This window comes from Melanotaenia boesemani, chromosome 19, assembly GCF_017639745.1.
Source record: "Melanotaenia boesemani isolate fMelBoe1 chromosome 19, fMelBoe1.pri, whole genome shotgun sequence".
NCBI classification, from domain to species: domain Eukaryota; kingdom Metazoa; phylum Chordata; class Actinopteri; order Atheriniformes; family Melanotaeniidae; genus Melanotaenia; species Melanotaenia boesemani.
The window spans coordinates 10,173,966-10,201,203 of NC_055700.1; the positions used below are offsets into that span (position 1 = coordinate 10,173,966).

A 27,238-nucleotide genomic window follows, 5' to 3' on the forward strand; every position below is an offset into this window, starting at 1 on the left:
CAGTGTTACTTTTGAGGAACAGAGATTAATCTTTCAGACTCTGTATGAGTAAATTTGTTTTATTTCCTTCATGGTTTAGCTAAGCTCCTCCTGTGAAAGTAACGTTAGCTGTAGTTTTTTGTTTGGACTGTCAGGACATGTTGGAACTTCTCTGTTATTGTCTTTTTGCCATTCCTCATCCATCAGTACCACTGAAGGTATGGAGGCCAGAGTTGACAGATTTTGTATCTCCCAGCTCTGTGTTTAGAGGAAGTTGATGGATTGTTGCTGCAGCCATCTCTGGGGGTTTGACTTAGTCTTGTAGAGTCAAATCTCAGTAGATCGCATTAGAAGTTGAGTGTTTTCCTCTAACCTCAAGTTAAATACAGCATCACTGCTACAAGCTAGTTGTTTCACAATCCACCCAGATGTTTTATAACTGTCATCAAGTGACTATAGTGTGGTAAAATTGTTGAGTTGTTTTTTAAGAGATAAAAATCCATTGGTTTAACAAACACTAATTATAGGGTTGTTGGATTATTTGCAGTAATTTAAATCAATATATTGGTCAAATAAGTAGGTCAGCAGTGAGTCCAACCCTTCAATACTGTAGTGTGAGTTGATTAAATTGCTCATTTTCCAGAAAGCTTTTGTATCTGGCTTCTACAATTTACAGACTCTAGTCATAATGACATGACACTCAAAACTCCTGCTTTTCATTAGAGTAACAGTTCATCTTTCCAGCTACACTGTAACCTGTTGCCCACATCTGTCCATCCCTTAAAATCATGTAATTCTTATAGCTTCCTTTGTCTCTCACTCACTTTGAGGATAAGCCCTGCAGAGACAGTGGAGGGATATTCCAGCTCTGTAATTCAACTGCAGCATGTTGATACAGGCTTTTGCCACTCCTTAGTGTTAGTTCTGAATGCACAATCAGAAGCAGAGAGAAACAACACCCTGCTTCCCTGTGTGGTTGTTCATTTTTCTATCAGTGTTACAATGCTTTTTCCAATCCCCAAGCTTGTCTCCAAAATGCCCCCAAAATATGTAGATTAATAGAAAGTAGTTACATTAAATAAAGTGTTTCTGATTTTTCTACCTTCCTGTCCAACATTTTCTTTTTTTTTTTCTCCACCCCCCCTCATTGTTTTTTTAAAACTATCTCTCACATTGTCTGTTTATTCTTTACCGTATAATCATATTTCTTTCTCTCTCTCCCGATTTCCTCCACTCATACACCCCACCCCCCCAAATCCTCACTCCTTTTTTCAACAGTACGGCGCTGTCTTCTTGCTATAGTCGCGTGTTTCAGAGTCTGGCCAACCTCATCCGTTGGGCAGACCAGGTGATGCTGGATGGCATCAACTTGGAGGACAAGGAAAATGTGGCAACTGTCACTGGTTTCATCAAAGCAGTGCTGGATGGAGTAAAGGTATGCTAGTTGCACCAACTTAGAAAATTATGTTGGTATTGGCAATCTCTTCTTATCATTTTAATCATGGAGCTGCCTGCATTGTCTGTCTGTTAACAGGAATTGGTGAAGTTGACCATAGAAAAACAGGAGCAGCCGTCACCCACCACTCCTATCAAACCAGCACCACCTGTTACCACAGCAGAGAGGTGAGAACAAAGCATGTTTGCAGAAACACAAACAGAAACTGAAAGTAGATAGTTCACTTAAATACCATCTTTGTTACCCAGCAGTGTGTCATCCGAGATGCCCCTGATAGATAAACAGCAGGAGGTCTCAAATAAGACAGCTCCAGCAACTTCTCCTGCAAAGGCTGCTCCTGAATTACCCAGTGAGGATATGGCCCCTCCCAAACCCCCCCTTCCTGAAGCCAAAATGGCAGAAATCAGGTGAGAAAAATGAATTACAGTCTAAATATTACCAATAGTTGATAATGGACTAAAATAATATTTAGGTTATTGACCAACAGTTGAAACAGCTCTTGCTAAAGCTTATGCAGGCTGTGTGAAGTGTGCATTGCGTATGCTGAATGTCATGAATTTTAATTTGGCTCGCATATTAACAGATTAAAGCTTGACATGCCCATCTCATCCGTGGCTGAAGCCACAGTGCACCTTCATGCCCTCTTAAGTGCCATCATGGTGCCTTTTTCACACTTGAGGTAGACATCAGGAAAGCAACTCTTTACAATATACACAGCTACAACAATCATAGGTCATCACATTAACCTGGTATCTGCAACAGCACACATTTACTCTGGTTTTAGTGTGTGGGGAATATGTCAGGCATTAAAATTACAACTTACTTGTTATGCTGATTACAACTTGGCAACTTTAGTTTTTTTTTTTTTTTGGTAATATATGAATCATTGAGAACATAAAATGGTCAATTTACAACTGATAACAATTTGTAAAAAGACTATGCAGAAGGGTTGGTGGTTTGAATACACAGTTTTAGCCATGATGCAGCAGTTCAGCCTCACACCCATCATTCTGGGGGTGTGAGGCCAGCTTTACGCTTTGGGTAAAACTGCCATCAATCAGTCCCAATTTTTTAGACCCTTTGCTCTGTTGTCACAGGTGCTTGTTTTTTATTCATTCATAATAGCTGTTTCACTTCAAGTTTAATTTATCTTTAAAGCATTTTATGCTACTACAAATGACGAGTAAAGAGTGTGTTAAGGTTATTTCCACAGATAGCTTTAATTTTAAGAGATATGGAAGTTCTTGGAATTAAACATTTTGCTGTTTTGTATATTGTCCAATCTAATTTTACATCCTCTGCCTCTTATACAACTTTAATACTTGAGGTTTCAACTCTGGATCATTTTGTTTGTTTCCTGCTCTGTCTCTTCTTTGCTTACTCTTTCTGCTGTGTCTCAATTTTTTTTTTCATCCTTGGTCTCCCTTTGGATTCTGGGAACAGAGCACAGTTGAGTGCTGACGCTGGCCAAAGGAGAACCTCTCAGAAAGAGAAGTATGTCGGCCCATAGGTTCATCCAGTTCCATAGTAACATCCCACCCTCGACCCCATAAATCTTCTGGATTGGATGAAATCTTATGGTTTGCATGGTTGCATTATCCTAAAGTTTGTTTCATCCTTGGTATTTTTTAAAGATCTTATCATCCAATCAGAAGTCTGTCGAGTGCATGAGAGTGTATGACTGACTTATGAAGTGTCTTTTCGCTAGCATCCATATCATGGTTGCTTACGTTCACTAGACCCTTCCCATTTTGACCTAATATTAACTCACTGAAAGTAGCTATGCAGGCAGGATGACTTCATGTCATAGATGAAAGAGGCTAACATGAAACACCCTTAATTTCATCTCACTATTCCACAGAAGGGATGATAATGTGTGTGTTCATGCATCTAAATGTGGATCTCTGTATGCATACATGCCAGAAAATGTGTTTTGTGTGCTTACCATGACCTATCCTACTGACCCTGGCTCTGAGACGCTAGCATCCAACATTCCTGTTTATTTATTCAGCTGTTTTTGTTTATCTGTGAATAGTCCGCCACCAGCTCTGCCCCCTAAGAAGCGCCAGTCAGCCCCTTCACCTACACCAGTGGCAGTGGTTGCTCCAATGAGTCGTGGCTCCAGCTTGCCTTGCAGTGACCACAGACAGGTGAAACATTAACTGAATTATGCTTTATGATGACCTTTGGGTTTAGCTTATAAATCCATCACTATAATATACAGTATATATACCTGCCATTAAAGAAAAATAGAGGAATAGATCTTGCTGTGTCTGCAGGAGTATGAGCAGGAGCTCCTTCAGAGACGTTTCTCTGGGGGGAGCCAGTCCTATGGTGGAGACTCTCCGCGCCTTTCTCCCTGTAGCAGCATGGGGAAACTCAGCAAGTCTGATGAGCAGCTTTCCTCCATGGAGCAGGACAGTGGTCAGTGTTCTCGCAACACCAGCTGTGAGACGCTTGGTAAGAATGCAAATACAGAAACTAATTGAAAGGCATTGCATCTCATTCAGTATTGTGTGCACTTAAATCTTTTTAAACATAACACCATTCATTATTTTAAAAGGGAAATAAATACAGATATAAAATTTTTGTTTTGTTTTAGTTCTGTAATTGTCTCATTGTTTGCTGAAAAGCCATGGCTACAATTTTCATGTAGTCTGACCACTACTGACCATTTATCACAACCTGTAGCTGCAACTGCAAAAGTGACCTGAGCGATACAAATGATGAAATGTTGATTTTGATGTATCTAAAATATTTGATAGCCTACTTATTTTGTGCCACTTAATTGACAAGCTACTAGCTAAAAAATACTTCAATTGAAGATCAGCAATAAAAAAATAGTTCAGTTTTGCCGCTGTGCATTTTGTCATTAATTTTTTCCATTTCATTTATTGTAAAGTTGTTAAAATTTAAATCTACATCCATGCTCAGGGTTTACTTTTATTAAATTTTTTTTTGTCATTTTTTCTTTGCCTTTGCAGATAACACCGAGAATTACGACCCAGATTATGACTTCCTCCACCAGGACTTGTCTGTTGGGGATAACCTGCCTCCAGTACCTGTGGGAGGTTGCCTGAGCCCCCTGCTCGAATCTCATAGCGAGTCCTCCTCCCCTGTTCCTGGACAGCACCCCTCACATCCCCGTTTCAGTGCTCCTACACTCCAGCATTCAGAATACTGGACCCCCCAGCCTAATCAAACGAATCCACTACAGTCCTCCCGCATCAGCGCTCCACCTATTCTGCCGCTAAAGAAGCGCCGCAGCACCCAAACACCGCCGTTCCCTGATGGAAGATCCAGGGTGCTGTATGAGCGCTACCCTTCCCAATATGACAACTTATCAGAGGAAGAGCTTCACCCTACACCACCATTTCCCCTTTTCACACCCATCTCACCTATGCCACAAACAAATGGGGGAGTGTTTGCTTCCCAGTACATTGCTAGTGAGAATGCAGATGTCCCCACCAGACCACCGCCGCTGCCAGAAAAGAAAAGCAAACACAGTAAGTGAGAGAAAAAGTGGTGCTGGGGATGAAATTACTTAGAGAGGACGAGATAGAAAGACCTTTAAATGAGATGTAGGGCACATATGCCATAAAAAGCAAAGGGAGGAGATTGATTTTACACAAGCAGAGCAAGACATGAGCTGCATTTCGTCATGTGCTTGTTGACGCATAGCTTACGTCCAATAAATATTCATTGTGAATTGAGGCAGGAAGTGAATGCTAGGATGTGCCACAATGGGTCTGGTTCAGGGGGCACAGAGGGCATTACTTGGTCATTTCCTGGCCCGCCTGCTGCATCACTTCCTTTCAAGCTACTGTATTATGTCATACATACAGTCAGCCCTTCCTGCTTGTTAAAATGCTTTTCACAGTGTATGACTTCAGTCATGTAGAATGTCAAAAAGACAATAAGGTCGATGTGAGTTTAAATAGTTCTACAAATTTTCCACATGATCCATCACAGTACTACTTTTTGTTGTGGCACTGGGAGCGCTTTGTCTCTTCTGGTGTTTTAATGAATGTTTGTTTATACAAACTTAGAATTAAATTGATGTGAACCAGGCAAACAAAGATGTAGGATTAATGGCCATACAGGGGACAAAAAGTCAGGATATTTCTGCTTTTGCTAGTACAAATGTAGCTTTAATTTCAAAGTTTGAGATATTTTCATGTTTAAGTAAAAGAATAAAAATCTCAAATTAGTCATGTGGATGAATTGAATATCCTAAATATAATTTAAAAATTATTTAATAACTTAATCCCTTTTCCTCCTCCAGTCCTTCAGTACATGCAGTTTGTGGAGGACTACTCTGAGCCACAACCTTCCGTTTTCTACCAAATGCCACAGAGTGAAAGCATCTACGAGCAGCGCAACAAGCGTTTTCAGGAGGTCTGTGGTTTCAATGACTCATTCAGCAGCACTGACTCAGTTCACGAGCCCCTGCAGCCCCCAGCATTGCCACCAAAACAGCGACAACTGGTGAGAAACCCCTTTTATATATGTACATTTATATTGGCACACATCAAAGGATCCCAACTGTTAGTTTGATTTTATAGCGTGTTTCCTGAACTGCTTTTAAAGTACAGCAAATCTGGGTTTACTACTGTAGACTGAATGAGCAAGTTGCCCTTAAAATTCTTGAAATTGTGCATTTCACTTTAGGGTTAGACCTCAAAGACCTTCATAAATAGAACTACGAATTTGTCAGATTGTATTCGCAGTTGGGTCAAAAAAAGTTGTGAGCACCTGTGAACACTTGGGTAGTGCTCACTGGTTATCCATTTGTCTTGATGCTTTATATGCTGGCTAGATAGAAAATGGGAAAGAATGCATTATGCATTCTGGTCCTACAGTACATTCCGGTGGTAATCCTTGTCAATTTTCTCTCGAGCCATGTCCTGTCTTGTTATCTCCCTCAACTATTCAGCTCCTCCTCCCTGCTCTCTCGGTCTCTTCTTTTTTACTTTATTTTTTTATTTATTTTACTTTTTTTTGTATGTGGCCAAAGCCGACATTAGTGCACACACAGAGGTGTTTGCTCGTTGGGGAGATAAGGCTTGCCTTATCAGCTCCACATCAGATCCAGCCCACTTATCTTAATCTGGGGTGGCGTCTGGGTTAATTGAGACAGCCGTCTGCCAGTGAGACAGTGGCAGTAGGGATATAACAGGATGTGTCGTACCAGGGAAAGGTAGTTTGACATAAAACCTTTAAAGGTCATGAAAACTCTTACTTCTCAGTGTGATTGACAAGTCCTACCTGAACACATTCTTCTGCCAAATTGGAACATTTATCATTTCTTCTCTTGAGGTATTTACCTTTAGTCAGGTGTATAACTAGCATATGTTCTGTTCATCTGTGCAATAATCATTGTAGAGCATTGTAGGATTGTAATCAAGTAGCAGCTAACTGGCTGTCAAAGCACTGCAATCCCATATGTACTCACACAGTCCTGATTAGGGCTGCAACTAATGACTATTCTGATGGTTGATTAGTCATCAACCATTAAAATGACTAGACGACCAATAGGATTATGTATCTCATAATTATTAAATGGATCTTATATCACTGTCAGCTTTGAAATCTTGCATCAGGTTGTTATGCAAGTCCGACGTGCCTCGTCTTTAAATGTTCGAGCATTGCAGACGTACTTCCATGGTACGCAAGGTCCTCTTTACAAATCTCACATGCATTTAATTTATTTTGTAAGTTTAACGTGAAGTTATTTCAGACTTTTGACGTCCTCTGGAAACCGTTCTGTTCCCCGGTCGACAGCCATATTTTTCCCCTGGCGGACTTTTTGCGCAGAAGAGATAAGAAAAGAAGATGATGTCTCACTCTGTAGTTTTTTTTTTGTTGTTGTTTTCTTGTTTTTTTTTGCTGACAATAGTCAATGGGTAAATTAGTTGACTATTTTCATTGTCGACTATTGTCGACAACGTTGACTAATTGTTGCAGCCCTTGTCCTGATTAAGCAAATTAGTTGAGTTTTCAGGTTAAATATTAATACCATCATGAAACATTTCATGATCAATACTATAAGCTTATAGAACCCAACTAAATTTGAGACAGATGTGACTAAATTGATCCGTGGTTGGCTTGAAGCTTTTTGGTAATATTGAAGACAATATTTGCAGACTGTAAACTGATGTAAGGTACAATTCTGTAGCTTAGAAAAGACGATGGCTTTAGTGGCCGAGAGATGTCCACCCAGGCCACCTAAATTCTCGTCCATTGTTCTCTTTTTGACTCCACAACTGCATTTTGAGCGGATTTTATTTTTATTCTTTTGTCTGAGCGTGCAGTCAAACTGCAGCCATCTCTGCTCCTGCTGTTGCAAGGCCTAATCTGGCCTCGTGTTTTGGGCTTGATGAGCTCGTGGCTCAGTGGAATAAGCCTGTTTGCCCCCTCCATAAACCCATGTTTCAGGCTTACATGCTTTGGCGACTTTACACGGCTTTGCAAATAAAAAAAAAGTAATTCCAGCTGCTGTGTGGATAAGGAAATGGATAGAAAGGGGGGAAAAACCCCCAAAGCAGATCATATTGGCTCTGTTTAGACCATGTTGATGATGGCCTGGTTTTTCTACAGCCCTTAAAGCTAAGGATATTAAAAGATTTATTGGACAGTCAAAGTAGATATTATTGAGTGTTACCTGTACACATTATTCCAACTTCTAGTAATAAAGGTTTTCTAAGAATTATCACATAAGTGGGCTGATTGTACAATCTCAGCAACAAGAATCCTTCAGTTTTCTCTTCTCTGACTTCTCTCCCTTGTAGCTGCTGAATTTTGATTACATCTGCTTTAATTCAGTCTTGCTTACTAGTGTAATCAACTCTTTCTTTTCTTCTCATAACACCTTGTTTTCCCTCTTTGCCTTTTCTTAACCCTCATTACTTTCACTATTTTATTTTTCTATTTCTGTCTTCTTTTTTTTTTTTTTTTTCTTATCCTTATTTTCGATCTCAGGCCTCCCACTCCTCTTCCCCTTCTTCTTCCTCCTCCTCTTCTCTCTCCTGCCACCTCCAGCCGTCTGTAGCGGCCATGGAGGAGGCGGGCTCTGGGCTGGGCCTCAGCATGTCCGTCTCTAACTCCTACTTGAATGGCCAGGCATCTCTGACCACACCCACGGTGAGTCACCCCTCCCCCTCTTCCTCCAGTCCCTCCCATACTCTGCTTTGGCATGGGTGCTGTGTGGTCCTGGATTGGTCCATTGGTGGCATGACTTGTGTGTGCTCCATATGTGATGCAGTCTGTTCACCTTTGTGGTTTCCAACAGGGTTATCCCTCAAGGGTCAGTGCTTTGGTTGCTGTGTTGTCCTTGAGTTTGTTCATCCGCCCTTCCATGTGTGTATTTGTTTAGACTAGGCGGTGCTGTTTTTTGTTTTGTTTTCATTTGGGGAATTGGAAAATATGTGATCAATGTGTGTTTTGTATGATCATGAGTGTGTGTAGTTATTTGTTGTAACTGCGCAGCTGCTGCCTAGCCAGCTTGACAGGTAATTATTTGACCTTCTTATTTTTATACTTTGCCTCAGAAATAGTCGCTTAATTGGTCGTTTGGAGCAGCCCCTAAAAAAATCACAGGAGGCTTTCAAGCCTTTGGTTTGGGATCATAATCAGCCAGTTAACCCTGTCTGTGTAAGTCTTAATGGAACATTTTGGCCATCAGTGGATTCTTGTGAATGGATTAGCTTTTTGGTCAATAAGTAAAATATCCCAGTTAGTTAGGGCCTGACCTTAATCCCTAAGGTGGACTAGACTATGTGTAACATTGTTCTCTTCAGAATTTTGTGAGAATTGACCCATGGTGACCCCATGGTGTGCAAGGCATGCTAAGACATGGCATGGATCTCCCTCAGGATATCTCAAGTGGATTGCAGCACCAGGTGGACCTGATGGAAAACACATTCCCTCTGTTTTGACTATTCCTCTCTCCTCCTCGTCTTCTTTCTTCTGTAGTGCCAGTCACTCCATGCTCTCTAGTGTCTCATACCTATCTAGTCTAACCCCATTCCCTCACCCTCATTCTGTAACCTCCTTTCCCGCATATACCCACATACCTCAACACCTTTCATTTGTGTGTTTCCTTGGATTGTTTGCATTCCTCAGCTCCATAGGGAAATATGATTTTGGGGGGATGCCAGAAGGGAAAAGGCATATTTATTAATAGACAAAATTTGATATCGTTATTTGAATCTCTATGTTGTTGGGGGGAAAAAAAGTTAAATTAGCGCTTTGCATGAAAATCTGCATTCATTGGAGTTTTATCAGCGATCTGTGTTTGCAGCTATATGTTGGTATGCTGAAACAGGGCTGGTATGTGAAACATGTTATAACAGGTTACCTCTGGCTCCCTGCTGACATGCATCTCCCCAGCTGGCTACATACTAATACCCATTAAAGCATCTCGTGTCAAGCTTTTTTCAATGTGTTAGCTAATGTGCTAGGTAAACATCTATGTCTTGTATTTCATCTTATTTCGCCTGTTGTTGCTGGTTTCACTTTTGCATTGTTTTATGTGTGTTTGTGTGTCGTGTCTGTCCATGTTCAGTCACATCACACCCATAGTCCAGGCTTAATGGAGGTGTTGTAGAATGAGGTGAACATCACTTCCCTCTGCTTCCTATTGTTCAGCTTCTGTTTCTGTCTGCTCTGACTTCTTTCTGATCTCTGTCCTGTCTTTTATTTTATACCTTTTATCGCTTTCTTGCTTCCTTTTTTTTTTCCAACCAATCACAGAGCTTGGAACAGGTTGCCTTGACCAATGCCACCATTCTGGATGGCAGCGGGGGCGGGCCCAACGGTTCCCTGGCTGGCTCAATGGGCTCTGTGGCTGTCTGTCTTCCTTCTGAGTCTTCTCTCACTGACTCTCTCCACACCTCAGCGGTGAGCTCACAAAGGGTAGATGTTGGAAGCACAAGCAGGATATGATAAGGACTTCTTTAGGATAGATAATATAATCTTATACTGGACCCCTTGTCTTGGCAGATTGAACTTAGATAACAGCTTTTTTTGTTTGTTTTTCATTGTATTGTTGCTGAAATGTTAATATACTGACTCATTCGCTTAGTGGTATCTTGTTGTCATTATCACTGCCCACAAACTGCTGTCTGATTGTTGGTCTTAAAAGAATCCCAGTGGAGCATGTTGCATTGCATGTTCTTGCCAGTAAGTACTGTTACTTTTACATATGATGCACTCCAGTGCCACCTGGTGGACATGAGGAAGCAGAGCTGGAAAACATCCCACTTCCTGTAGAAAACCAGACCTTGGCCAGCTGCTATCTCTCCTCCTTAGCCACATATTCACACTTCACGTTTGCTACACCCTTAGCAAACTCTCTGTGCCCCTCTCTGCTGCTTTACGCCTTGGTTTGTGTCCCTCCTCTTTTCCCATAGAGCGAGAGTGCGAATGACGAGGGCGGGGAGGGGGAGTATGTCAACTTGTACTCATCCAGCCAGGCCAATGGGGAGCTGCCTCACTCCCTCAGAGTAAGTAGCTGTCTGCCACGGGTGAAAGGTCAATTCCATTTGCGCGTCCCATCACCTCAGGGTATGAATCAATTCAAATGTGTTGAGGGATTTGAAGTACAGAGGTCTGATCGACGGTCACATGTTACACTCACATGTGTTGCACTGCCCAGTTTTTGATTCATCTCCTGGACAAATGGCGCTGAAATGGAATGTGAGCGTAACCAAAACTGACTGAGCATGACTTCAGGTTCACAGGTTTGCCTGTAAGGGACTTATGTGCTCTGGTTGGTGTCTGTGGAAAAGATGTCCATCTGTTTGCTGTTTTGACTGCCTGGCTGGTGATTGTTGTCTCTCTGGCTGCGCTTCAAATGTAACAAGCGTTTAACCTTGTTCTAATCTAACATCTGATGTGTCTTTGCTCCAAGAAGGGATTTTCAGTGGGTTTCCAGGTTTACAATAACATTTCTCATAACAAATTATGTGCACCTGTGCATGTGTGACAACTTGTGTGTGTGTGTATGTATGATTGTATTTCTTTGGGCTTACTTACATACTTGGGGTGTATTTTAGGCATAATGGGATGAGTTTTTTTTTCTTTTTTCTTTTCTAAATGGGAAAATGGGACAGAGTGCTGATGTGTGGTTGTACAGATGTGTTGGTTTAATCTTGGTGAAGTTCGAATTCAAGTGAATTCTTCCCTCTGGTGGTGTTTTGTTTTGAGTCTGTTGGGTTTGCTTTACTCGTGTGGAGGAAAAAGAGCATTTTCCCATTAATCCTTTATTTTCCCCCTGTAATAGGGAGCCATGATGAACGTGTCTATAAAGCTTCCATCCTTCCTTCCATACAGACATGTTGCATGAGATCCTGTTGGTTCATAAGATCTCATCTTTAGCTAGTCTGTTACTGCATGGAACTATTCACCAGTGATTTTCCATTTTACAACCTGTATGGAGGCTGATTTTTTTTTTGGTGTTCCTCTATTAATTAGGAAACGGTTGCAACTGATGATGTACTTCAAGACCCTGCCCCTCAGATACCATCCAGCAATAGCAAAGAAACTTTGGATAAAGAAAGGTAATACTCAAAATGTTTACTTCATTTACTGATTATGTATACCTCCACATTAAAAGTTAACTATGCAGAGTATGTACTCGAAACTGATCTTTAGTTTGTACTTTCTGTTCAGAAATTTATCAAGCTGCTAATAATGCTATAAGTGTGTATAGCTATGATATCTTTTACAGTGGTATCTATTTTATGAGACGCTGGAGTTCCTTAAGAAGAAGAACATCCAGTCTCCATATTTGAGAAGCTAAAACCAATCTGTTTTTGGTATTTTTTCTTCTAAACTGGCTCTAACAACAAAGCGATTGTGCTAGTTGCTGATGAGTCTTTTTTTTTTTTAATCAATCGGATAATCAGTTGTTTCAGCTGCTGCATGCAGTTTAGATTTGGAGCCTGGCCTTGGTTATGGCTCAGATGGAAATGAGTGTGTCTGCACTGACTGTGGTCTGTTGTATGCGTTATTAGAAGGCAGAAGTCAACAGAAACGGCCGGCGGTGATAAAGAGGATGTGGATGAGCTCTCCCTCATAGACCACACAGAGATTATGAGCAGGATAACACTAAAACAAGAGGTAAGACAACAACTGCTGATGCTTTGTGCTGTTTTTAGAAAATTACTGTTACACAAATGTGCAGCAGCACTGGCATACAAAGCACATTTTATCCCGTTAGTCTAGCTCAGGGTAAAGGTCATTCTGAGTCACTCAGATGTGAAGTCAGATCCTGAGCTGCACCTCTGATGATCATTGCTGCCCTCTGGAGTTAAAAGTCTGAAGTTTTAGAGCTAGAATCGACAACCCTCCCTACTTCATCGCCTCCTCTGGCTTTGTCCTGTGTGGTGCAGTCTTATATACAGATGAGTGGAAATGTTGCCCGCCTGTCTGCAAGGTTAGGCACAGTGTGACAATAGTGAGTTTCAATGAGAGGTGGGAAGAGATGAGAAATGCACAGGGGGACATACATAACGCATGATAGCATGTAGGGGAGATGCAGAAGGCATATTGCAGTGCTGGAGATTGTATACAAGTCTGACTTTTTCTTCGTCATCAGAAGAGCTGCTGCAGGATTTTGGGGGGGGTTGGGGGGTGGTTCTTGGGGGAGAGGAGGGATAAATGGGCATGCTACGTTTTGGGCTAGACTGCATCACCGCACATTAACTCTTTTAAATCTTCTGCTTTCGATCTCAAACATATTTCTCCCCTTAGTGCTTTCTTTTTCATGCTTTGCTATTTCTTCACTTCTCATGTATGACTTTTAATTTTCCCAGAATGATGATGGCCCTGACGTTCGTGCTGGATCAGGAGATATCCTATTAGTCCACGCAACAGAGACCGACCATAGAGGTATGATGTTAGTTACCTCCACTATGTTACTGTGCTTCTGGGTCATTGGCTCAGCTCTGTTTAGTTTGCTGGACAGATCTGCATGAGTGATTGTTATGTTACTTTCTATGAGCAGCATTTTAAACAGCCTCAGCCCCGCTGTTATTGTCAGTATGTTAGTCTTCGTGTGTAGCCGTCACATTTGACGATGTGCTGTCGGCTTTAATTAGTTCACTGGCTGCTTTCCACTAAAATCTGCTGCTTTTTCTTCTGTTTTTACTTGACAGATCTTGTTTTGTACTGTGAAGCCTTTCTGACTACATATAGGACTTTTATAACCCCAGAGGACCTCATTAAGAAGCTACACTACAGATATCCTTTTTAAATTACACAACTTGTCACAAAGCTTTTTTTTTTTTTTTTTTTTTTTTGTCAGCACATCTGTTTTTCTCGCTTTAATCCTTATTTACTGAGGGAAAGACTTGTTTATCTTGTTTGTTCTTATTCAGATCTTTTACTGAAAAGTGTTCAGAAACTTATAAAGGGGGGTTGTGATTCTTTAACTTTGACTGGTTCAGAATCCTAAAATAAATTTCTTTTGTTGTGGGTTATGTTCACCATGATGGGCTCTTCAAAAACAAAATGTCTTCTGATGTTTTGCTATTGCTATACAGCGCAGAAACTGTTAGCGAAATGACTGTGTAAGCAAACAGAAAATTAATTAACTGCATTATTTTACCTCATCCATTATTATTGCTTTGTCTTGTCATTATTACGTGATTTTCTTTCTCTAATCATTTATTACTTTGACGGTTTAAAGTCTGAACATTTAACCAACTGATTAAAGATATAATCACTAGATTATTTGCTAATTGAGTAAAGAGTTGCAGTCTTGCTGTTTTTACTGTGGAACTTAATAAGCAATACAGCTGTGACAGTGTTTGCTGTGTAATGATGGATATTGTCTAAACAAGGAAATGAGGCTGAGAGAACTTAAAATAATCCAGTCTTTTGTTATGCCATACATGCCCTGATATTTCTGTTATTCTTTACAAAGACATGCATGTTACTGCATTTTAAGAGAGCAAAACTCAGCCCTTCTTGTCTCATCCTGCAATGAAAAATAATATACACTGCCTTGCAAAAGAATTCACCCCCCCTTGGCATCTTTTGTGTTTTGTTGCATCACAACCTGGAATCAAAATTGTTTGAGGTTTTGCGTCATTTTAAGAGAACATGCCCACCACTTTGAAGATCTGATTTCTTTATTATCATTATTATTGCGACGCAAACAACAAATAGGACAAAATAATAGAAAAGATCAATGTACATAACTATTCACTCCCACAAAGTCGGTACTTTGTAGAGCAAGCTTTTGCAGCAATCACAGCTGCAAGTCATTTTTGATAAGTCTCTGTGAACTTGCCACATCATGCTACTGGGAATTTTGCCCATTACTCAAGGGAGAACGTCTCCAGCTCCTTTAAGTTTGATGGTTTGCGCTTGTGAACAGCAATCTTTAAGTCTCTGGATTGAGGTCTGAACTTTAAGAAAAGATCATGTGACACTTAGATTGCACACAGGTGGACTTCATTACAGTAATTATGCTGCTTCTGAAAGTAATTGGCCGCACCAGAGGTTTTTAGGGGCTTCATAACAAGGGGGGTGTATACATATGCACATGCAATTTTACATTTTTTATTGATAAAATGAAAAAAATATATATTTTTCATTTCACTTCAAAATTTGCAGTTTCAACACACAAAATTAAACTTTAAAGGGTCATTTAATTTGGAAGTTGTAGGTTGTAATGTAACAAAATAAGTAAAGGCAGTTGGGCGGGGGCAGGGGTCTTTTGGAAGGCACTATATGTTTAAAAGCCATTTTTTGAAATTAGTTTCAAATATATAATTTCTCATTAAGCCAAAATTATTTTAAGCAAAAAAAAAAAAAAAAGTTATTGAACCATGTTGTGTGTTGTTGTTTTTATTGTATTTACCAAACAGCTGTTTTAATCATCCTTGACCACAAAGCACATATACCACGTTTTGTCACAGTCCAGACACTTTCAAGAAGCGAGTCAGCAAGAACACTTTCTTTGTCCTGGTTCGTGTAGTGGATGAGCTGTGGTGAGTCAGATTTTTCTGTAAACCGCATCTAATACATGCCAGCACCTTATGAGGGGCATCACATGCATTGTTCACACCATGATGAATTGTTATGTTTAATAAAAATAATAATAATATATATATATATATATATATATATATATATAATACGGGTATATTTATCTAAATGTTAAAGCCTAATTTGCCATAATCTGTAGATCCATTTACGTAATCATCCATCTTTGCTATTATATCTTAAAAAAAAATCCAATCTTTTATTTAAAACATCAAACCCCGCCCCCCCCCCCCCCCCCCCCCCCCCCCCCCAAGAAAAACACACAAAACATTTTCAATTGCCGCATCCCACATTTTAAACATTAAATCATGTCTTCTCTATCTCCTCTCCCACCCAGCCTGGTGGAGCTGACGGAGGACATCCTGAAACAGCTCATGGACCTAGTGTTCACGCTGGTGTGTAATGGCGAGCTCAGCCTTGCCCGTGTGCTCCGCAAGAACATCCTCGATAAGGTGGAGCAAAAGAAGCTGCTGCGCTACACTAACTCACTCAAACCCCTCGCTGCCCGAGGGGTCTCTGCAAGGTACTGAAGGAGGGCTTTGTCTGAGATGTATACTGGTGTGTTTATTGTCACAAATAGAAACGCACAGATCAGTCAGGCACAAATTATTAGGAACTGTTAGTAGACTTGTTTCACAGTTGAGGCAAACAAATAAAAGTGAGCCAGGCTGGTCCTACATCATAAAGTCAAGAACATAAGAACAGGGCTGGAAAACATTGGCATGTAGCAGGGTTGTCCATCTGCCAGAGGACAGGTAGCTCTGAGCTAATTTACTGTACTCTACTATATTGTAGCGAAAGGGCTAAAAGGGAATGGGAACATTTATGAAGGTGAGAAGAAAGATGAGGTAAGGTTAGAGCACAGTTAGAGGCTATCTGGTGGACAAATAGAGAATGGCAGCTAATGAAAGGATTCATAATTTAGGGTAAGAGACTAAAGAAAGGGACAGAGAGTAAGATTGTGCAATAAATACAACAAACACTTCTAATCCTTGTTGTTCTATGAGATAATACCAAGATAAATTGAAATCCTTTCCAGATCAACAGCTGAAGCTGAAATCATCAAATACTTTGTGTTTTTAACAGACCAGGAACTCTTCACGACTTCCGCAGTCATGAGGTTGCTGATCAGCTCACTCTTCTAGATGCTGAGCTTTTCTATAAAATTGAGGTAGTGACTTTTCTTTTGATTGCTGTTTTCTGTGTTTTTGACTCCGAGTGCCATAGAGTCAACACTGATTTGTACTATTTTTTCGCTTGTTATCCTTCAGATTCCAGAGGTTCTGCTTTGGGCAAAGGAGCAGAATGAGGAGAAGAGTCCGAACCTGACTCAGTTCACAGAGCACTTTAACAACATGAGCTATTGGTAAGACAAAAATTACCGTCCTGGGCCCTCATTTATCAACCGTGCGTACACTCATAAGTGTGCATAATGTGTGTGTATGAACATTCCCAACCCAAAATATGGGATTTATCATTTGTACTTGTGCATAGGAAAATGTGTAAATTTAAGAAAAATTTTTACCAAACTTAAGCACAAACCGTAGTTGTAGAACAGTGAAACTACAAGTAAAACGCACTGGGAGTCTGTGTTCTGCAATGTCAAACCTCACATTACCTAAGAAAAATTCTCAATTAGTGATGAAGTATATAATTTGAAAACTTGGTGTAACAGGTTATAAGAGACAGTTGTGACAGGTCAACCTGGAAAGAAAACTCATGCCATGGCTTATCTTGCACTATTTGAGGATTTGGAGAACCGTGCGCTCGGCAGGGAGTGTGTTTTCAAAGAGTGTGCTGATCTGTTTAGCAAGAGCCAGAGTGGCTTCTCAGCAGGTATCGCTTCCCCAAAAATATCCTGTTGAATGCCGTGATTTTCAACCCATGTTGGAACGAGAGACAAAACACACCAAAGCCATCCCAGTGCACATCCAGCTCCTGTCTACCCTGGGATTCTTGGCTTCCAGAACATTTCAACAAGAGATTGGGGAGACATACGCGGCATTTCACAGCCAACACTAAGCAGAATTATGCCGGCAGTGTTGAATGCAGTCATTTCTCTGGCCCCAACTTACACCCAGTTCCCATACAGACCTCACCAAGAAACCAAAATTAAACAAGGATTTCACACCATTGCCGGATTCCCAAACAATTATAAAGATTACATCCACATCTCAATAAAAGCACCATCAAACAGTGAATTCAGCTACGTGAACAGGAAAGGTTTTCATTCAATTAATATCCAACTATTTTCTGATACACATATATATCTGTTAAACGTTGGTTCCTGGTGGCCTGGAGGAACACACAACTCATTTATGTGGAAAAGCTCTGTGGGTGTGTGCCTCCAAGCAGCAGCTGTTGAGGATGGCTGGCTGATTGGTGTTACATTTCAAGATTAATTTCTGTGCTTCACATGGCTTATTATAGCATTTCTATAGGTGATTGGGGATATCCACTGAAGCCGTGCTAATAACCCCCATAGCCTACCCGAGGACCCGGCATGGGGAAGACTTTGATGTCAAACCATTTCTTTTTTATTTCTAAGACTTTCCTCTGATCCAGCAGAGTTAACTACAGCAATTAGCTTCTCCCAAGCCGTATATTTTTTCTTTGGTTGGTCACACCCTGCATTAAGTGTTCCAAACAGTATTTTCTGGTTCTTTCTACTTCTCCTACAAGTACCTCAATTTCGGTGTCGGAGAAATTCCTCTTCTTCGCCTCCTTTGCCATGATTTTAGAGAGGGGGAAAAAAGTTCATTGATGCATTCTTAGGGATTGCTGCTACCATATATGTTCAATTAGAGGTGTGGATGCAAATGAGCCTGAACATGCACAAGCATGGTTATTTAGAACAGAGAGTACTTACTGATGTGCGTACGCACGTTTAATAAATCAGGATTTTTTTGCACTTGCATTCTAAATTTCAGTCCTACGCAAGAATTTAGAACCGTTTCTACACACTGTTAACAATGAGGCCCCTGGTGCTGTAATGCTCAAGTGAATAACCGCTTTCATATTACTGGAATTCCTGGAGTTTTTCTCTTGGGAAGCTGAAGCCTAAGTGTTTTCTCTCCTACAGGGTCCGTTCTTTGATCATTCAGCAGGAGAAAGCCCAAGACCGAGAGAAACTGCTTCTCAAGTTCATTAAGATAATGAAGGTAAGACACCCTAACAAGAATGCATGCTGATTTATTGCAGTATTTAACATTTATACTTTTCCTTCTATTGCAGCACTTAAGAAAGTTGAACAATTTCAACTCCTACTTGGCAATACTGTCTGCCCTGGACTCGGCCCCCATCAGGAGGTTGGAATGGCAAAAACAGACCTCAGAGGTGAGAGGATTGTTCATGAAACGTGTCATGTCCACAGATGTCACAGTGATAAAGATACACATCTCCTCACATTGCCACACCTCTCCCTGATTTACTTTCTCAGGGATTGGAAGAGTATTGCACGCTGATTGACAGCTCCTCTTCCTTCAGAGCATACAGAGCTGCTCTGGCTGAGGTGGAGCCCCCATGCATCCCCTATCTGTGAGTAAATATGCTTGTTTAGGCTTGTGCAGTTCTGTTCAACCACAGCTTAACTTGGTCTTTCATTTTTGCCATCTTCCTCCTCTTTGTTGCAGAGGTCTCATCCTCCAGGACCTGACCTTTGTCCATCTTGGGAACCCTGACCTCATTGATGGGAAAGTCAATTTCTCCAAACGCTGGCAGCAATTCAATATTTTGGACAGCATGCGGCGCTTCCAGCAAGTGTAAGTCTGTTGGTTTAAATGAAAAGAAAACTTCTAAAAATTTTTAATTATTTTAAAAACCCAATAAAATAAGAAAAGATTATTTCCACAAATTTTTTTTCTGAGTTATTAATTTCTGTCTTTATCAAACTTCTAATGATTTCAGGCATTATGAGCTGAAGCGCAATGAGGACATCATCTCTTTTTTTAACGACTTCAGCGACCACCTCGCTGAGGAGGCCCTGTGGGAACTGTCGCTGAAGATTAAGCCCAGAAACATTACCAGGCGCAAGACGGACCGAGAGGAGAAGACCTAGGGCCTGTGGGCCCACAAAACTGACCTCCAACTGTGCTTCATGACACTAACTCCACTTTACTACAGACTGAGAGAAGGACAAATGGAAGATATCTGCTGAAAGCTAATAAGGAGGCTCATTGTGGGGAATCCAGAACAAATACAGACAACTGAAGCGTCGTCGAGGTTTACAAGGAGCGCTGTTGCTCTGGGAGATTATATTTGGGATTACTGTGGTCTGGCGTGTAGACAGGGAGAGATTCAAAGACCATGATGAAAACAGAGAAAACCTGGTGCCAAGTAGGAGCAAAGAATCACAGAGCGGACAGGGAGACACTACAGATTTTTTACCAAAGTCTGCTTCCTGGGCTCTCTGTTTTAGAGTGGAGCTGTTGGGTGTGAGTGAGATTGAGCTGAATGGTCCATTACTCTTCAAATCCTTCTTCCTCTTCCTTCCTAATGTATGTGCCATTTGCTGGTCATCTTCTGCAGCCCTCTCACTGACTTACGAGTTCCCCTCTGACAGCAGACCCTTGAGAGCAACCTGCTACGAACTGTTACATCCACACAGGCTGCAGAGTGAGAATCTGCTGTGGGTGTAAGGGAATTTGAACTTGAAGAGAGGATGGCCAATATAGACTGGAATTTTTGAGTTTGTTTTGAAACATTTTGTGTAAGAATCATGTATGGTTATGACATGTATTATATACAGTGCTCCTTTTGTTCTTAAAAAGGACGTTTATGCTTATGAGAAGAGCTTAGCTTCTCCCAAGTGCCATATGTATGTGCACTCAAAAAAGCAAAGCAAAAACAGAAAAAAAGATGAATTTCTAAAGATGCTGTGATCTATGGACGTCATACTGAATCAAGTGCCATGGTCAAGTGTAGAGAACCATGAGGCAATCACAATCATGTCCCAGTCATGTCTGTGTGTGAAAGGGTGTCTGTGTGTGACTGAAGTCCACAGTGGCTTGTGTGTTTGTCATCCCAACATGTGCTGTAGTAAATCATCCAGTTCCTTTTTGGAATAATGTTAAAACCAACACATCACACTGTGCTCTCAAACTTCAATAAAAACAAACAGCTCTGTTTCTATAAAAACTGTCAAAAGCTTCATTGTCCTCCAGGTAAGACTTGACACTTAGTGAAAAGAATTAAAAGAATTTCCATTTATTGTTGTAAAGAAACAGTAATTGAAAAATTGTTTTAAAAAATTAAGGCGTGGATTCAGCATTAAATAATGAAAAGGTGCTATGTATCAAACTAAGTGTAATATTTCTAAACAATACATCTGGCTCTAATCTGATTTTAAGAAGTTATTACAAACGGGAAAAGGGAAAGCAACATAACTATATTAATTTAAATATACTAATTTTAAAGAAGCCCAACACAGCTTACCTGTACAGTCAAATTCGAAGTGCAAAAGCACAAAGAAATTAAATTTTTAAATAACACTTCTTACTCTCAAATATAAGACCTTCCATATCAGTAACACCTCATGTAACCATTCAGGTAACATTAAAAAAAAAACATAATGGAAGACTCATTTATGGAAAGAAAACCTATATGCATGCTAGATACACACTGACAATTTTAGTAAAAATAATGAACTGACTACAGCTTTGAATGTTTGCAATGTGATTGTAGATAATATTCTCAAAACCTGCAGAGGGTGATACAGTGACTGACACATTAATAGCAGCAATTCCAAATAAAAGCTCACAATCACAGTCTGGACCCATTCATTCACATGCACACACAAACCCACTCAGCCTCAGTGAGGCCGACTACTGGGCTCCAGCAGGACCCTTTTAGGTGGCGGGTTGGTGGCACCGTTCTGCAGGTCGCACTGCTCAGAGATGACCCGTTTGAAGCTTCGGCCATGGCCATTAATGGATCCACGCTGCCATTTGCAAATGTCACCGTTCAGAATATCTTGGATGTGCTGCACGATGAGGTTGATGGCAACTGAAGGCAAACAAATGAGGAATTTTTGAGGCATTCCCGATCCTGAAGAAATTAAAAACTATCTTATTTTTTTAGATTAATTACCCATATTGTCAACTCCTCTTGGAATGATGACATCTGCATACTTCTTAGTCTGAAGAAAAAAAATACTTAGAAACACAGTGAGGCTGTTTAAAATAATTGAACATGTGAACAGAGATGACATCATACTTACAGGCAAACAAAACTCCTCAAAAGCAGGCTTTACAAACGTTGTATACTGACTGAGAATCTGCTCCAGGTCACGCCCTCTGCTCATGTCTCGCAAGACTACAGGAAAATTAGGTCAAACCACTGACGGACTGGGACAAGATCAGGTATTTTGTGTGAATGAGACATAAATACCTCTGCGAGACAATCTGACATCTGAATCTGTGTCCACAAACAGCTTCATGTGAAACATATCACGCACATTCTGGGGATAGAAAACAAGGATTCCCTCAAAGAGAACCACATCTGCTGGGTACACTGTGATCCTGTCTTCCAACCTATAAACAAAGAAGTTTCAGACTAAAGACATTGAAAAAGGAGGACAGAGGATTTTTCATCAAGGTTTAATCAGCATTAAAAGCTTCTTTCTAACCTGGAATGGGTGACGAAATCATATGTTGGCACTTCAACCACCTTTCCCTCCACAATGTCCTTCAATGTTTTGTACATTAACTCGGTGTCAAATGCCTCTGAAATACATTAGAAAGTTAAAATTTAGTAATACAGTGGATCTATCATGTTGCCAATCTGTATATCTCTATATTAAACAAAACATTATTGGTCAAAACATTAAACCCATGAAATAACAGATTCTTGAGTAACGTTTGAAGCATGTAAGTTGGGATAAAAGCACAACAGATGTTAAGTGTAGTGTCAAAGCCTATTTTGTTTACATACCTTAAATTAGTCACATAATCATTGCAAATTATTTGTCAAAACCTAAAATTACCTCCCCAAACATTTAGTAGACCCAGCACAAAAGCTTTCAAAACTGTTTCACACCAAGTCAGGCCAAGCAACCCAATACAAACTCTCTCAAATAAAATCTCAAAACCCAACTAGTACTCTTTTAGACTTCCCAGAATAATAATTTTCTGGGTAATAAGATCTGCATCAGCCAACAGCTTAGCTTTTTTTTTTTTTTTTTAATGATTTGCTCCTGATTTTGACATCTCTCCAGATGTTAAATCATACAGGACCTAAATAAATTCTAAGATTTTTTTAAATAATACTACTGAAAATTGCCTTATTATATTATTATATATTATATTGAAAAATGGGAAAATACTGATGTTCTCATAACCCTCAAGCATGTGAACTTAGACACAACTTTTAATTAATCCAGACGCTTGTGTGGTGCTGTAATTAAACCTGATTAAAACAAGTACTGTTTGTAAGCTGGTCATACCTGGGTGATCAAAGTTGTACTGGCCTTTAAGAGCTTTTGCTTTCTGATCTGGAGTCAGGACTTTGTAGAAGCTGTCCTGGCTTATAATGGCCACTTTCCTCTGGCGGTGGTCCACCTTGTTTTGGCCCAGGAGCTCCATGATCTTGGCGCAAACTGTTGACTGTGGAAGAAGACTTCACTCATCTGGTGTTACTACTTATGTGTAATAACGCGTGACTTGGCTGAACGAGAAACATGTTAGTTTTTTTATGAAGGTATCTAGGATAATAGAGATGGCCCTTGTGTAAGGTAGTGTATCAACAGTGACCTCAGTTTTAATATCCATCACCTGACTCTGAGTCGATCACCGAGAGGGTAGTTTTGTTAAGAGCAGTTAACTGTGCGGTCTTTTGTACAAAAAACGTCGCAATAAAGAGGCGACACAAGCATCAATCATTTCTGTAGCTCAATTTAAATAACGAAAGTATTAGTGAACAGTTTCTCGTCAAGTGGGCGTACGAATTGTTTAGACAGTTTGAAATACGCTAATGCTAGCTCTACTCGTAAAAAACGCTAAGCTAACCGGTATTTGTGTTTAAAATGATTGACCTTGCCGCTGGCTGTTCCTCCGCTAACCCCAATTAGGAACGGATGATGCCTTGGCCTTTCTGGTTCGTCGATGGCTTCGGGAACATCCATTGCCGTAAAATGGACAGTGAATATGTTCAAAATCCAGATAAATTGGCTGTGAGCTACCTGTACTGTCAGCTTGCAGGCAGCGACAGTATGCTGTTCTCGCGAGACATGGCACTTTGCGACGATCAACGACTCAACGACATCGGACGCACACTGCATTCGCCAGATCTCTGCGGTTCATAGGACACAGAAACAGCCCTGAATTTTAGCCTATAAAGTTATAATTCCGAAAAAAATGTATTTATCTTTAATACAGCAAACCAGAGCATAATTTAATAAACATGTAAAAAAAAAAAAAAAAAAACACACAATTAAACATGCAATACAATGTGCAAGTACAATGAGATTTTGAAAACACAAAAGTCCCCCTACATTTAGTTTATGTTCGTGTGTTTTGTGGTTTAGTTTTCTGTAATGCTTTCGCATTTGCTCAAACATGGTTTATTTTTGTGTTCTCTGATATGTCCTTGTTTGTGAAAAGCTTTGATTTCTCTTATATTTTGTTTTCTCTGATGCTATGTTTCACACCTCAAAAGTTGAAAGAAATGTTCCTTTTGTATATTTTTGTTGCCACCTTGCAGGATATTTTACATCTCTGGCCCTGACTTTAATTCTCACCCTCTTTGAAAGCAAACAAAGACCAAAACGGTATGAAAAGATTTGTATTCATTAACAAATAAAATATAAACATCTTACATAGTTAATATACACAGGAAACACATAACTATTGTTTCACTGGGTCATTGTCTGACTTTTCTGTGTCGTCACCACACTGTAACTTGTCTTTGTTGGATTCATCAATCATTATCTCCAAAGCATTACTTCCTTCAACTCTCTTCACTGTCTCTCCTTTGGCAGCGAGGATTTCCTCAATGTTTCTGAAACACAAACACAAGATAAATAGATTCAACAAATGCCACCATGAACATAAGATGCAACATTCCTCACTACCCTCCTTCTAGTTTCAATGTTTATAGGCTGAAAGTTGTTATAAACCAATGTCATAAAACAGTTTATCCTCAGAAGGGCAGCTAATGTATGTTAGGAATTCACAGCGAGGTCAGCATGTCCTTTTACTGTCTTTGTTAATAAAAATGTTTCGAAAACTTTATCAAATTTTATTTATCAACAACTAAGGAATTAAAATTACATATTTTTGGTAGAATCATAACAAAAGAAAAACCTAGAACCACACAAGGGAAGCATGTTCAATGTTCTTTAAGCTTTCCATGTTTTAAGGAGTTTAAAGGACCTGACTATCCCTCTGTTGATGCTGCTTGTTCTTTTCTAACATCCATCTTTGCATGCTGATCCCCTACCTCCAAGATTTAAATCAAGCTGTTTTGCAAGTTCAATATGGTCATTTGATTTTATCAAAAATGTGTACACTCTTCCTCACTGCTTGGGCTTTTCATCATGTTCCCCTTCATCACTATAATTTTAACATGCTGTTAAATTTGTTGTCACTACTCTGCTACAAGTTTTTTTGCCTGTTACTTTTTCAGCCAATCAACCTGTTTGTTGTTCTGTAAAACTTTCTTCTGTTCTGTTTTTCTACCTCCAGGCTGACTTTCACACAACTCGTCACCTCTTTCTGATAACCAAGGAGCTTCATCAGAAGTCTTGCTACCTCACAGATCTGCTTATCTAGCACCTGCATCTAGATTTTGGGGTGTCATATTGCCTTCTTTGTTCACTTCACTGCTCCACTAAGATAATGCATCATATTCTGATAAATAAATAGCTTTTTCATCTATGAATTGTGTCCCCTCATTTTTATTGATCTTTCCTAGGCTGCAAATGAACCACACTTCAAAGATCTGTCAAGTAGTCAAAATGCCACAGCATCACTAACCTCTTCCCCTCTAGGTCTGAAAACCATTTCAGGTTATCAGCAATGATATGGTGATTCTCACAACCTGGACATGTCACTATCACTACACCTTTGTGGTAAGCCAACTTAGAGATCTTCTGCATGGATCTGGTGGAGCAAACCTGCCAACGTGACACAGTCTGCAGGTTAAATATTGGACTTTTAAAAACACAGGTTAGATCACGAAAAATAATATTTTTGAAAGACTTTAAAATACATGAATCAGGGTTCTGTTACTTTGCATGTGTAGATTAGTTGATAGTGAGTTGACTGGATTTTCCCAATAGCGTCTTCTCTGGTAGCCAGTGAGGTTGAAAATGCTTTGTAACCGCTCAGACGAGCTTCACATCTGTCAACAGGCAACAAATGATGAAAGATCCTTTGGTCCTGCGAGGAGAGCTGCCCGGTCCTGGTTGTGGCTGTCAGACAGTGAAGGACAGAACAGAATCTAGACACCGCAGAACGGCCGTAAAAACACCGCAACAACAGGCTGGTCGTCCTGGTATATTCTGTAAAAGTCAAACATTTTTGTAAGACTGACATGATTTTAACATTACGGTTTAGCAGACGGTTGTGGCGCACTAAAACGACTCATCGACTATGACTCTGACGCTCGTTGATGATGTCACACAGTCGTCTTTTCAAAATAGTTTATGCTACCGCACCAAAATACTTAGATAATTTTCTCTTTCTTTCTTTCTTTCTTTCTTTCTTTCTTTCTTTCTTTCTTTCTTTCTTTCTTTCTTTCTTTCTTTCTTTCTTTCTTTCATGACACCTCTTTCACTGTTGGTGCTCACATGAAAATCACAAGACCATTAACTATAACTATAACGTTATTACAAGACTTGTTTTTTAGGGGTAAAAATGGGAAATATTCCCAAAAATGGAACATGTACCTTCAGCTGCCTTAGAGAAATCTTATTTGTCATACATGATCACCAACGTTGATCTCTGGGGGAGAAACTACCTATGGAACAAGAAGATGAAGGAGATGAGGATGATTTTAGTTTAGGCTCAAAGTAGAGTATAATCAGATAGGCCTTCAGATTAAACCATAAGAGCCCGACGTGACATATTTGTCACATAGAGTTTCTGAGACATTTTGCTTCAATTTATGGTATAAACTGTGCTTTAAATCCTGTTGAACACAATCTGATACTTGTCTTCTGTCCCATAATAGATACCCAGAAGCAGAGCAATATAATTTCCTTTTTGATGGAGTTTTGGGTTTTCAAAAAAATAACACATAACATAATGCTGTATAATTAACAAGCGAAAGCTCCAGCAAAAGAACTGCATCAAAAGTAAATGTTAGACAACACAGATTGGTCACTGAGTCATGTTGTCAAAAAGATAAGCCAGGAAAGACACAGTGAAGGCCATCATAAAAAGCATAGTCAAATCAGAGTGTATAACAACTTGAGAAGCTGAACCAGAAATTGAACATTTGGCAGTATCTTAACAATCAGTTTAGGTTGGCCATCTTCATAATTTATGGATCCATAAACTAGCTGTCAATATGCATGATTAGTAAAAATTAATTCTATAATGTAAAGAAAGTTTGTTTTTAGGAGTACTATTCATTGTGCTGACAGGGATACAATCGTGTTAGAAAGCAATCCCCCAAAACATTAACGATGCTGTTTGTTTCCTTTAAAGCAACGAGGGAAAAGTAAGTTTAATAGAATAACCATTTAAAGATTAAATCATATTGCACTGTTGGTTTAGTAAATATATAGAGTGATCAAATACAACC

At 39.9% G+C, this 27,238-nt stretch overlaps 3 protein-coding genes across 11 annotated transcripts in view; 1 reads left to right on the plus strand and 2 right to left on the minus strand.

Moving 5' to 3' along the window:
* rapgef1b (Rap guanine nucleotide exchange factor (GEF) 1b) overlaps nucleotides 1–20,647 on the plus strand; it is a 46,712-nt gene extending 26,065 nt beyond the window's left edge. Inside the window, exons 4-27 of one of the 9 annotated variants that reach the window (XM_041969719.1) lie at nucleotides 1,258–1,414; nucleotides 1,514–1,602; nucleotides 1,687–1,842; nucleotides 2,879–2,929; nucleotides 3,471–3,585; nucleotides 3,715–3,895; nucleotides 4,420–4,941; nucleotides 5,721–5,923; nucleotides 8,417–8,578; nucleotides 10,190–10,336; nucleotides 10,849–10,941; nucleotides 11,912–11,997; nucleotides 12,454–12,559; nucleotides 13,255–13,330; nucleotides 13,597–13,681; nucleotides 15,346–15,438; nucleotides 15,831–16,016; nucleotides 16,580–16,664; nucleotides 16,765–16,859; nucleotides 18,576–18,654; nucleotides 18,728–18,829; nucleotides 18,933–19,030; nucleotides 19,126–19,254; nucleotides 19,400–20,647. In XM_041969719.1, the coding sequence (XP_041825653.1) occupies nucleotides 1,258–1,414; nucleotides 1,514–1,602; nucleotides 1,687–1,842; nucleotides 2,879–2,929; nucleotides 3,471–3,585; nucleotides 3,715–3,895; nucleotides 4,420–4,941; nucleotides 5,721–5,923; nucleotides 8,417–8,578; nucleotides 10,190–10,336; nucleotides 10,849–10,941; nucleotides 11,912–11,997; nucleotides 12,454–12,559; nucleotides 13,255–13,330; nucleotides 13,597–13,681; nucleotides 15,346–15,438; nucleotides 15,831–16,016; nucleotides 16,580–16,664; nucleotides 16,765–16,859; nucleotides 18,576–18,654; nucleotides 18,728–18,829; nucleotides 18,933–19,030; nucleotides 19,126–19,254; nucleotides 19,400–19,550 (3,247 nt within the window). In that variant the 3' untranslated portion in view covers nucleotides 19,551–20,647. Of the gene's footprint in view, nucleotides 1–1,257; nucleotides 1,415–1,513; nucleotides 1,603–1,683; nucleotides 1,843–2,878; nucleotides 2,930–3,470; nucleotides 3,586–3,714; nucleotides 3,896–4,419; nucleotides 4,942–5,720; nucleotides 5,924–8,416; nucleotides 8,579–10,189; nucleotides 10,337–10,848; nucleotides 10,942–11,911; nucleotides 11,998–12,453; nucleotides 12,560–13,254; nucleotides 13,331–13,596; nucleotides 13,682–15,345; nucleotides 15,439–15,830; nucleotides 16,017–16,579; nucleotides 16,665–16,764; nucleotides 16,860–18,575; nucleotides 18,655–18,727; nucleotides 18,830–18,932; nucleotides 19,031–19,125; nucleotides 19,255–19,399 lie in introns of all 9 variants that reach the window. The other 8 variants (XM_041969718.1, XM_041969723.1, XM_041969720.1 and 5 more) reach the window with 8 other exon arrangements.
* Nucleotides 20,648–20,682: 35 nt separating this feature from the next.
* uck1 (uridine-cytidine kinase 1) lies at nucleotides 20,683–23,712 on the minus strand. The gene is made up of 7 exons (XM_041969728.1): nucleotides 23,523–23,712; nucleotides 22,935–23,094; nucleotides 22,119–22,215; nucleotides 21,881–22,023; nucleotides 21,711–21,805; nucleotides 21,581–21,629; nucleotides 20,683–21,496 (listed from the first exon to the last, which is right to left on the minus strand). Exons 1-7 carry the CDS (start codon nucleotides 23,610–23,612, stop codon nucleotides 21,303–21,305), a joined length of 828 nt encoding a protein of 275 aa, XP_041825662.1. The 5' UTR covers nucleotides 23,613–23,712; the 3' UTR covers nucleotides 20,683–21,302.
* Nucleotides 23,713–24,257: 545 nt separating this feature from the next.
* dnlz (DNL-type zinc finger) lies at nucleotides 24,258–26,085 on the minus strand. The gene is made up of 3 exons (XM_041970193.1): nucleotides 25,720–26,085; nucleotides 25,465–25,604; nucleotides 24,258–24,487 (listed from the first exon to the last, which is right to left on the minus strand). Exons 1-3 carry the CDS (start codon nucleotides 26,023–26,025, stop codon nucleotides 24,334–24,336), a joined length of 600 nt encoding a protein of 199 aa, XP_041826127.1. The 5' UTR covers nucleotides 26,026–26,085; the 3' UTR covers nucleotides 24,258–24,333.
* Nucleotides 26,086–27,238: the final 1,153 nt, after the last annotated feature.

Coding starts and splice junctions, on each gene's coding strand:
- uck1 (XM_041969728.1), bottom strand. CDS start 23,612: ATGGATGTTCCCGAAGCCATCGACGAACCAGAAAGGCCAAGGCATCAT. Junction 22,024..22,118: donor GATTTCGTCACCCATTCCAG/GTTAGAAAGAAG, acceptor CTTTGTTTATAG/GTTGGAAGACAGGATCACAG. Junction 21,806..21,880: donor TGTCAGATTGTCTCGCAGAG/GTATTTATGTCT, acceptor ATTTTCCTGTAG/TCTTGCGAGACATGAGCAGA.
- dnlz (XM_041970193.1), bottom strand. CDS start 26,025: ATGTCAGTCTTACAAAAATGTTTGACTTTTACAGAATATACCAGGACG. Junction 25,605..25,719: donor AACTAATCTACACATGCAAA/GTAACAGAACCC, acceptor TCACGTTGGCAG/GTTTGCTCCACCAGATCCAT. Junction 24,488..25,464: donor TCAGACCTAGAGGGGAAGAG/GTTAGTGATGCT, acceptor TTTGTGTTTCAG/AAACATTGAGGAAATCCTCG.